Below are 11,543 nucleotides of genomic sequence, written 5' to 3'. Positions count from 1 at the left end.
AGGTATCCCTCCGGGATAGGCCTCGCCCTTCCTTCTCCGCTGGAGAACTGGCACCCTGTGGGAAGCGGGGACTAAGGGATCGATCCGAGGGTGGCTGGGGAGATCAGCAGCAAGAGATCTCCCACACAGGCTAGGGGAATTGAAGTTCGAAACGGGCAGGAGGCACATTTTAGCTGCGTCCCCGCAAGCGCCGCTCCCTAAAGGTGTGAGAGCCTCTTTCCCAACAGGATCCTGAAAACAATAAATATTTACGAGCAGCAGCGAGGCTCCTCGAAGTCAAGAGCCATTCACACCAGCCAATGGGAGCCTCGGAAAGTTACCGCCAGCCTGATGGATTTGGATAATGGAGCAATTGCCAGGATGAGACCCGGGGAGTTCAACCAGTTAGGGGTGGCGAGAGGAAAACCCCGGTGAGAAAAATCGTTCGGGGAGTTTGTCGCTCTATCATTTATCCATCCATCCTAGACACATTAAAGAGAGGTCGGCGCCACCTGTGCGGATGTATTAAAAATCGCCAGGCAGATTTTGCCAAGAGTTGTGTTTGTCTATAGGTAGAGCTGCGTAATGTTCACAAGAGAACCGAAACATCAACAGAGCCAAAATAATAGCAACCGGTCTGCTTTGAGGTAAGAGATTCGTGCTCACAACCATGCTAGGTGTTGCCTCGACACCTTGATGCTGTAGGCTGGGTGCCAAAGACGCTCAGAACAGGGATAGCAACATAGGTAGAATGATATCTTGTATTTGGGGCAATTCCACCGCAGGTGGGTGGGTATGCAAGCTTTCGAGCTGCACCGAGTTCTTCCGCCTGGTGTGTAGCTTAGAAGTTGGCGTATTTCTATATCAACAGAGTCGGACCAATAAAAGAGATCACCTTACTATGTGTATGTGTGTGCATAGCGCGTGTATGTGTCTGTTACGTCAGTGATGGAACAGAACAGATAAAGGATATACATCTTGCCGAGCATTTTAGAACAAATACAAAAAGGTTCCCATTCAAAAGAGGCGAATGAATAGATGGATACAACGATAATTCTATACACATTTCTATATAGGGATTCGTTCCCTTGGATATCACAAACTCTCAAAGAAAGGGGGGGGGCAGTTTATCCACCAACATATTTGCCTGGTGAGCTGCTTATGGATCTCGCAGCCTCTTCCCCCGCCCCGCTCCACGCGCGCGCGTTTCTCTCCTGATTTTATTTCCTTGAAAATAAAACCGCTTGACGATTTCACTCTCATATCATCTGCTTTAACAGAGGTGTGGCAGGACACAAACATATATATAGGCACAGACGGATCCTGTGCGAGTTCACTCCGAATTCATTGCCAGTGAGTTCAAATGCGGACTTACCCTCAGGTAAGCGTGCATAGGAATTGCAATCCTAGAAACGCACCGGGCAGAGCTTTTCAGAGAGAGAGAGAGAAAGAAAAATAAATAACACCGACAACAGAAACTCTCCCTAACCTAGTCCTCTCTCCACTCCCCAGTGTTTTCCGAAAAGCAAAAGAGAAACGCGACTGTTCTTGGCACCTGCAGAAAACCGCTTCCCCGACGGTTGTTAATAAGAAGCTGGAGGGTATAAAGCAATAAACCTGCCAAATCTACCTGCGCGTTAGTTACACCCTAGGAAGAAAGTCTCTCAGGAAACTGGCAGCAGAACGCTAGTTGGACCTTCGCTCAGCTCTCTTAAATATTAAAAATCGCGCCACTCCATAGCCCCCCCCTCTCTTTCTCTCCACCACCACAACCCAGTTCTTCCATAGGACTAGGAACATTTTTTATTTTTTTTAAAAAAGGGCATTGGAGATTTGTAAATGCCCGTCTCGGGTTACCCTATTCGAGTGTCGGAGTATGACTCTTGTTAAGAACTCCGCGAACAAGGCAAGACACTTAGAGCTGCATTCAGAGTTACTGAACCGACTCCAGAGGCTCCAGGAGTTAAACGCCGAGAAAGAGGGGGGAGGGGGGAAAGAGCCCATCATCTCTGAAAGAGGCAAACATCCCCCCCCCCACCGCACACACTCCCTGTCCCGTGAACAAGTTACCCAACAACAGAGCGGTGATCTCTCTGCCTTACCCATCTCAAAGCGCAACCAAACCTTTTGAACGCAAAGCGCAACGCGCAAAATGGCAAGATCCGTGGGATTCTTAAGAGCCAACTAATTGCTTAAGGTTTGTCATGACCTGGCGAGAAGGAAGGCGGGGGGGGGGGGAGGAGAAAGAGAGAGAGAGAGAGAGAGAGAGAGAGAGAGAGAGAGAGAGAGAGAGAGAGAGAGAGAGAGAGAGAGAGAGAGAGAGAGAACCTCTTCTTGATCCTTCTCAATGCCAGGCCTTATATTTAAAAAATAAATATTTGCCAGATCTGCAACAAACAAATCTCGTAGCAATGTCATATCACACGTCCCCTTGGTCTGGATAAATCCCCCCCCCCCACCTCCAGGAGAAAAGTTGCCGATGTAGGGAAAGCCGGCAGGTTTATCAGCCTCTCCAACTTTCTCTAGCTTCTTCTCTCCCCCACCCTTGAAAGCGGTCTGGTTTTTCCCCCCTACCTGACTCCTCTTCCGTAAATCTCCAAAGATCCTAATGTTTCTCTGCTCAGTGGACGACAGATTTTTTTTTGCCTAAAAAAAAGAATGCACAGGCTGACTTGTCCCCCAGAACGAGAACGAGATAGATCCGCTGGCGTGTTGGTTCCAACTTAATGTCTTTCCCCAGTCCATCTTTGCGAGAGATGTGGCGATACCACCTGGATGTTCTGTTATAAATCCCCTAGCAAATAATAAATGGATTAATAATAACAAGGTATGAGGTTCTTTTTATAGAAAAAAATGGGAGAGAATTGAAACTAAATGCGGCAGTTAGACAACCATTTTGATAAGAGGATAATTGAGGCGACACTGGTGTATAATTAGAGGATAATTTATGCTATATCCACTTTTATTCCACCTCCCAAAATAAACCCAGTCCATAATCATTACAGGCAAATTGTTCTGAATTTTATAGCTGCAATTTGAACAAAGTAGTGCAGTTAATCATGGGAGATTTTTCTCTCTCTCCTTTTTGTGTATTCCTGATTAGAAGTCTAATTGCCTCCTTTCGGAAAGTAAAAATAACTGCGAAGCGACTCTATTTTTATCATTAACAATGTTGACAATAAAATAAAATCAACTGGAATTGTAATCGAAAGGCAAATTTAGGGTGAAGGCACTTTTCCTCGGGTAGTTTATATTGCAATCAAGATTTGCCAAACCACTAACCGCATGTCTCATTTGCATATATTTGAAAGCATTACAGGAGCTTCTGTTTTCAATAGGGGGGGGGGAATGTATTACTGACAGATCTCTGAGGATTCGCCCTCGGAGCAGGATGCGGAAAAAGCAGACACTATTGTACTGATCCAAGGACAGCGCTCCGAAAAACGAGTTCGCGCGCGCGCGCGTAGTGGGTGTTTGTGTGTTTTAAATGAATCCTTCCCCTGGGCACATTGCATCACCAGGAAAATACCTCAGGAAGGAACCCTGCTAATTTTGTCCAGAAGAACTCTGAGTTACCATCCAGGATTCTAGACCATAATTTACAGTTCTTTACTGGGCACCGCTTTGGCTCTGAATGCCAAGGCTGCACAGTGTTGTTGTGAATCCTAACCGACACGTGCGAGGCAGCGATAGCCTGCGATGCAACGACAGTACGGAAAATAAATGCACATTCTTCTTTTTAATTGGGAAGCCACCCCCACCCACCCCCCATAGCTCATTGGAAGGGTGCTTGGCTTTGTAAAAGCGAGGGTGCTACTTCAGAGCGCAGCTTTGTTGTGGTTGTGTGCGGCGCAAAACAAGCGCGCGCGCGCCCGCGCACACACACACACATGCCCCCCAAGCGCCTGCCTAGCTAGCTAGCTGGCTGGCTGCTTCTCGCTCGCTGCGAGCTCTGAAGTTGTGCAGAAGGTGGGCTCGCGCTGACGCCAGTAGAAGTGCCCGGGCTGGGTGACGTCACGGGCGGAGTGACCAATGGGGAGGCGCTGCCCTTTGGAGACCAACCATTCGACTTGTGGCGTTTTCTCTCTTTCCACCTCGCCCCCCCCTCTTCCCGCTCCCGCTGTTGTTGTGTGTTGTCGTGCGCCTTCCCCTCCCCCTGCTGCCTCAAGTCGAAAAGCAGAAGCACAACTTTATGAAAGAGAATCCACCTTAAAGAGAAAGGGGGTTCTCTCTCTCTCTCTCTCTCTCTCTCTCTCTCTCTCTCTCTCTCTCTCTCTCTCTCTCTCTCCTTTTGCCTTAAACTCCCTCAAGGTTCCCCCCCCCTTAATGAGGGGGAAAGAAATTACCAAACCAAAAACCTAATAGCAAACCCCAACCGGAGAGAGGGAGAGAGAAGGGGAGGGTGCGAGAGAGAAAGAGGGAACGTGTGTGTCTGAGGTATATAAAAAAAAGCCCCCAAATGGAGGGAAAGAAGAAGCGTGAGGGAAAAAGCCCCGGGAAGGACTAAGTCTGCCGTTCTCTTTCTCTCTCTCTTTCTGGCCCCCCTCCTCCTCCTTCCTTTTCCCTCTCTCTCTCTCCCTCCCCAGCGCCTCTCACACTCCTCCCCTCCACCCCTCCCTCAGTTAACAAGGCCCCTCTCCCCCTATTGCTCCCTCTCTCTCTCTTTCTCTCTCTCTCTCTCTTTCTCCCCCTCTCTCTTTCCCCCCTCTCCCACCTCTCTCTCTCTCTTTCTCTCCCCCCCCCCTCAGCTTTCGCTAAAAAAGAAGAAGAAGAAGAAGAAAAAGCGCGCCGGGGGGGGGGGAATAGCGCGCGAGCCCCGTCGCTAATTCCCGCCCGGCGCAGGCTAATAGGCTCCCTCGAAGGTGGCGGGAGCGCGAGGGGGGCGACGACGACGACGACGACGACGCCGAGTAGCCGGGCTGAGGCGCTCGTCGCTGGCTGCCCAACTTGGATGATGACCATGACTACGATGGCTGACGGGCTGGAGGCGCCGGACTCGTCCAAATCCGCCTTCATGGAGTTCGGGCAGCAGCAGCAGCAGCAGCCGCCTCCGCCGCCGGCGCCTCAGCAGCCGCCTCAGCCGCCGCCGCCTCAGCCGCCGCCTCCTCCAGGGGCTCAGGCGCCCGGCGGCGGCGGCGGCGGCGGCGGCGGCTCCTCGCACTCGGCGCAGCAGCAGCAGCAGCAGCAGCAGCAGAGCTCGCCGGCGGCGGCCATGGCGGGCGCGCACTACCCGCTGCACTGCCTGCACTCGGCGGCGCCCGCCTCGCACTCGCACCCGCACCACCAGCACCCGCACCACCATCACCACCACCACCACCACCACGCCGCGCCCTACCCGGCCGGCCCCGCCGCCGCCGCCGCCAACTCGTACAGCCACCGCTCGCTGGCCGCCGCCGCCGCCGCCGCCGCCGCCTACCCCTACGTGAGCCACGCGCAGCACAGCCCCTACCTGCAGCCCTACCACGCCGGCGGCGGCGGAGGAGGAGGCGGAGGAGGAGGAGGAGGAGGCGCGGGCGGGACGGCGAGGCCGGACGACGCAGGTGGGTGACACGGGAGGCAACGCGTGACGGAGCGTTCCCACGAGACGGGCGCGGAGATGCCCGGGCCGAGCCCCCGCGGCCGGCCCGCTGGCTCCCGGCTTCCTTTGTCTCTCTTTCCCGCATGCCCTTCCTCTCCCTTTGTCTCCTTTTCCTGCTGCACTTCCCTCGCTTTCCCTCCATCGCCTGCCTCTTCTTCCTCCTTCTCTCGCCACTTTTAACCTTCCCTCGGAAGTAAGTTTACAAATCAATACGCAGGATTTCTTGGGCGGGGGGGGGTGTTGCTACTTTGCATGGGGATCCCTTGGCTCTCTCCCGCTCAGATCTCTGTTTGAAATGACATCTCCTCACCCCGATCCCGTGCAGGTTTCATTGGGAGGGTAACCCCCCCCCAAATAATAATAACAACAACAATTCGCTTCCAGAGGACTTGCTTTCCTGTAAGCGTGGCTCGGATTTCGGCAACTCTTTCCTGCCTTCCCTTTGCGTGCTCCGGATCCTGAGTTTCCCTCTGGGATCCATCCACACGCGTGCCTGGACGCAGGCCGCCGGCCGACGCGCGTGGGGATGCTCAGGCACGTGTGTCGTGTTTCGGGGACTCCGAGGCGCTGCCCTCCACTTGGAAGCTGCCCATGGACTGTGTGGATTGAAAACCTTAAGCGAAGACCGTGCTGCCTTTCTTCTGCGATAATGTAGCCGTCCAGAGGAACAGGAGTGATTTTGCTTCTTCCTAGGATGTTGTTTGCCTAGCCCGCGGATGCCCTCTCCACGACGGTGGTCTGTGCACGACGAAGAAATGCGCTTAGAAAGAGCGCCCAGGCCGTAGCCCATCTCCTGCTACGGCGGGCTACTGCCATAGCACTGCAGGCTTCTTTGGGGAAGGAATTGCTCTGCTACGATTATTCCCTCTTTGTTGCTTTTGACGCAGGGTGATCAGAGAGAGAGAAAAGAGAATCTAAAGCAGGGATAGTGCCCGAGAGAGCCAGGTCAGACGCTGGTGACTCCTGTGACTTGTTGTGTTGGGCATATATTGCAGAGAAGAGGTGTGTGGTGTGTTGTTTTTTTGCCTGCGCGATTTTAACACATCTTTAGCCCCCCGTCACTGTGCCTAGAATGACATTATAAATCCCGTCCGTGCACCCATCGGATGGCTAATCTGCAGTAAACGTCTCGGGAAACAAATGGCAAGTCGCCGAGGGAAGACGCACCTCTGCGTCCCTTCCTAAAATCATTTGCACCTGCACGTTGGCTGCGGAGAAATGCTACCCTGCTTGTTTGCTTATTCCTTGAGAAAATGCTGAGATTGGAGACAGATTCATATTTAGGAGATACAAATTGTGTGTGCAGTTCGAACACATTCCAATATTAAATGAGACGCTCAGGTAGCATGAACTCTGCGCGCGTCTTTGTGTGTAAAAAAACGACGACAGGTTTTGGTAAGAGAGATCAATGCAGTGGCCACAAACTAGGCAACAGGGTGCATTTCAGGTTCTCGGTTAAAATTAAGCAGTTTTGCCATGGGCCAGGGATCTCTGGAAATAGCAGTAGTTTTTGTTTGAGTAATACAAGTACTGCTTGTATTAAGAGAGCGTCATGAATTTCCTAGCACGCCTGGGTAGCAAAACTGTCAGGAAAGCGGGTAGATCTAGCAGGTCAAAGTGAATCATCCGCCACAGAAGGTTGCCTGGAGGATTTGTCGGCGGCCTGACCTTCTTATGTATCACCCCGTGCATTTTCTACTCTGTTAGTAATGGCATGGAAATGGCTTTGTCTCTGATTTCCCACCCCACCCCCACCTCCCCAACATGAAAAGCACCCAAAACAAAACCCGGGGTGTCTCATAGAAGGGCTTCGCTGTGCTGGACACCCCCCTTCAAATGTGCTTTCTTTTTATTGCAGATCAACAGAAAACCACAGTTATCGAAAACGGGGAGATAAGATTTAATGGGAAAGGGAAGAAGATCCGGAAGCCCCGAACCATTTACTCGAGTCTCCAGCTGCAGGCTTTAAACCACCGCTTCCAGCAGACCCAGTACCTGGCGCTTCCCGAGAGAGCAGAGCTGGCGGCATCATTAGGACTAACTCAGACACAGGTAATTCCCGGGGAAGTCCAGAGAGATCCCTGAGATCCTGGGCTCCGAGAGAAGGCCAGGCCAGGCCAAAATCAAGCAGACAAACCACTATTTCCATTGGCCAAAGGCTAGGAATAAAAGCGAAGCTCAGCTACCCATGTCGGTGGACTGCAAAAACATGGCCAAGTATGCGTTGGTGAAATATCATTCTCTATTATTATTATTTTTCAAATTCAGTCTGTTTTGATGGTGCATTGAGAAAGGTTTGAGTTCACCACTCCAGAATCTGGGAATGCATCTACTTAGTTACAGCTCAAATCTGAAGGGGATAATAAGCACTGAGGTGGAAATAAATTTATACATAAAACAAAAAAAGGTTGTTGGGGGCCCAGAGAAACCTCCTCCCCATCCTTTGCTGATAGAAATGGAAATCTATTTCATACGGTGCACAGCCTCTAGGCCCGAAGAAAGCGCACCTTCCCTAGTAATATTCAATAGTAAATTATCCTGGATGAGTAACTGAAATCCAGTGCTTGCCCTTAGGCGAAATGTACAAAAGGTGATGATAGAGCTGACGATCAAAGGGAAGCGTGTACAAAATTAGAGCGAGTTAAGCCACAGTTAAATGTGGTTGGTGCGTTCTGGCTTTCCCTGCAGATTTAAACCTGAATGACACACGAGGTTAGAAGGAAAACGAATAATTTGAATTCATGAATGCAGAAAGAAATAATAATTTAAAAAACCAAACATTTTTTGTGGCAGTTTGTAATCTTCCGGACAGAAAAAAACAAAAACAACAGGGATAAACCATGTTCATTTGATCCGCTGGTGGTTGCCAGGAATGTAGGCAAAGAGGGGCATTTTGGATTTGGTGCCTTATTGTGATATAGGGGCGACCTTGAAGGCAAAAGAAGACAGGAGGTGTCTTTAAAGAGCAGCATATCACCACCACCACACATATTTAATGGCAATCCGAGCTTTTAGAGCACCTAAAGTGTGGTACAGAGAAAGGACACTGTCACCTTCCCAGCTGGGATGTTTGCAAAACGCTCTTATTTGAATGACACCTAGCTCTCTTACATTGCTGCAGAAGGCTTGTTGTTCTTGTTCTTGCTGCTGCTGCTGCTGCTGCTTTTTTGTTTTGCTCTTTTAAACTTTCATCTACTGTTTTTGTTTTATTAAATTTTCAATGTATGTAAGGCTCAGTTTTGTTGGTTTTACGCCACTGGGATAATTTCCGCGATAAGCTACAGATCACCATCTTGCTCAGGGAAATAGATCTACTCTACTGGCCCTCTCCTCTCCCACCCCCACCCCCACCCTCACTCTACGAATTGGGCTGCTCTCTCTCTCTTCCTTTTTCTTTTGACTCACGTATTACTTCTTTGTAGGCAAAGCTGGAATCCAACAAAACTGACGCGTTTTGGGATTTAAGCCAATTTAGACCCCCCTTGAAGGTGCAGCTGCAGACGGTTTTAGAGCCTGATCTTAAAACTCGTAAAAGTGGAAGTGGCACCCCTTCCTAAGCACATTTACTTGGAAGTAAGTCCAACTGATTTCGGTGAAAAACTTCTGAGTATGTGTGGTTAGGATCTCGCCTCGGTCCCATCGAGATCAATGGCGCCGGTGATGGCTCAGGGCTTTAGCGTTGTGGCCCTCTCCAAAAGGACGGGGGGGTGGAGGGGGGGTCTCATAATACAGAGGGAGGCTATGGGTAGGATAGATTGCCTCCTCTGCCCTGGTTCCCCTCCCCACTCGGGGTCCTAAAACGGTAGCCGCGTCTTGACAATTATGCAGTAATACATTATATAGGCCGGCGATGGGTATCATAGCCATACACGCACGCAGGTTCTCAGTCTGCGTAGGTTGCCTTCAATGAACGCGTGAAGAAGGAAAAATGAAGGAGACTCACGCATTGTAACTGCCCCCCCCCCCAGAAGGAAATGGCCTTTCCAAACAGTCTCAGCGCAGTTTACTTAAGCAAGTCCTAATTGTGGGTGATTCAAACAATGGCCATGGAAGCGGGGAGGGGAGATCATGAAGTTCATGCCACGGAGGGAGAAGAAGGAAGGAAGATTGGATAGACAGACAGATATAGTAGATACATGGATGGATTTGAAACTATTTGCCTTAAGTCCCCCACCTCACCCCACCCCTCCTCCCCCAGCAGACCTCTCATGCCTTCTGCCTTTGGGTTGCAGGTGAAGATCTGGTTCCAGAACAAGCGCTCCAAGTTCAAGAAACTGCTCAAGCAAGGCGGCAACCCTCACGAGAGCGACCCCCTGCCGGGCTCTGCCACCCTGTCTCCGCGGTCTCCAGGTTTGCCTCCTGTCTGGGACGTTTCAGCCTCTGCCAAAGGAGTCAACATGCCTCCCAATAGCTACATGCCTGGTTATTCTCACTGGTACTCTTCTCCACATCAAGACACAATGCAGAGACCACAAATGATGTGAACGGGGCCAAGAGAAACAGCTCGCCGGAGGAGCCGCTGTCTCCAGCGCGGCCTTGCCAAGCTGGGCGGGGGTGGGGGGAGCAGCGCAGCTCGCGGGGCGCTGGGTGAATCTGGAGTGTGTGGCAAAGGAAGACAGACTTGGGGCGGCTTCGCCTTCGCCTTCTCTTTAAACCTCAGCGATTGATCTTGAGCAGAAAGAGACCATTTGCGTCCTGGCCCACGTCAGATGCTCCTCTTTGGGATATTTCCTTTGGGACTCGGAGGCACCAAACCTCTCTGGGAGTACAAGTCGAAAAGCAAAAAAAATTTACAGACTTTTCCCACCAAGTCCACGCAGCAACTTTAAAACAACAGCACACGACAAAAATAACAAAACTCATTCAATGAAAAAGAAGCGATCCTATTTTTATTCACTAAACCGAGATTGAGAACAGCAACAACAAAAAGATTGGAAAGGGAGGGGCGGAGAAAGGGATTTTTTTTTAAAAGGGAGAAGATAATACCGTTTGGGGCGGGGGCGGGCGGGCGGAAAAACTTTTTTTCTAGTTTAATTAGGACACTTCCACGAAGTAAAATCTGCATGCTTTCTCGGAGTGGAACCGGCAGCTGTGAGGGCGAATCCACTATATTCTCTCCCACATCCATAAGTCACTTGAAACTAAGGAAGCACCTGAAAACTGACCAGAAGTTCTCCTGCGCATGCCCCCCCCTGTAATGAATTGGAGCTGTGCCCTCATTCATTTCGGCGGAGCTTGCAGAAGAAAACTCCCCACCCCCTATGTATTATTGCCGCAGGAGAAAGAGATTTGGGGGGGAGAGTAACATACATACAAAAAAACCCCAAACAAACCCCAAAACAAAACAAAACCGCACCCCACCCTGAGGCTAAAATCTCTTTCACCCACCTGCCCTCCCTCCCTGGCTGGCTGGCAGCTCTCTCTTTCTCTCTCTCGGTCTCTCAGCTGCCTACCCAGCAACCTTGTTGTACATATTGTTGAATTTTAGTTGTATATATACTTTGTATGTTTTGTCTCCTTTCATATATAGAGTAAAAGCCACAAAATGTCAAAAGAGTCCTGCGTTACTCTACAGCTTTGGAAAGGTTATCTTCCCCCGCCTTCCCAGGAACCACCCACGATTTAAATCTTAAATGTAGTCGTTTGAGATTTATTACTCGGCGGAACTGTCCTCCTCAGTAATCGTGCTTAGGATGGCAAGCCTGTATAGTTCACATACAGAGTACCACTGACTTTAGCAGGGCTGCTCTAGAGTAGACGTGTTCTGCATGGCCTGCCTGCCTAAGATTTATACAGACAGAATATAATATAGTAATGGTCAGAGATGTGTGCCCATGTAGTTATCTATGCCATAGATGTATCACATCAGTAGCTAGATAGATGCTTATGACATAACACACGCGCGGGCACCAGTCGTAACATCGCATCTGTTTTGCGACCTACCTATCTGCCCGGCTAACCAGTAAAAATTATTTTATGCAAAGGA

The 11,543-nt window shown here is 50.4% G+C and overlaps 1 protein-coding gene across 1 annotated transcript; it reads left to right on the top strand.

Annotated features, from left to right (window-relative positions):
* Window positions 1-4,447: 4,447 nt before the first annotated feature.
* DLX6 (distal-less homeobox 6) lies at window positions 4,448-10,524 on the top strand. The gene is made up of 3 exons (XM_081882873.1): window positions 4,448-5,519; window positions 7,416-7,609; window positions 9,790-10,524. The coding sequence occupies exons 1-3, from the start codon at window positions 4,931-4,933 to the stop codon at window positions 10,039-10,041; spliced, it is 1,035 nt and encodes a 344-aa protein (XP_081738999.1). The 5' UTR covers window positions 4,448-4,930; the 3' UTR covers window positions 10,042-10,524.
* Window positions 10,525-11,543: the final 1,019 nt, after the last annotated feature.

This window comes from Podarcis melisellensis, assembly GCF_964234715.1.
Source record: "Podarcis melisellensis genome assembly, chromosome: 12".
Lineage (NCBI taxonomy): Eukaryota > Metazoa > Chordata > Lepidosauria > Squamata > Lacertidae > Podarcis > Podarcis melisellensis.
The sequence above is the reverse complement of the archived record's forward strand: the minus strand, read 5'-3'. Positions and strand labels throughout refer to the sequence as shown.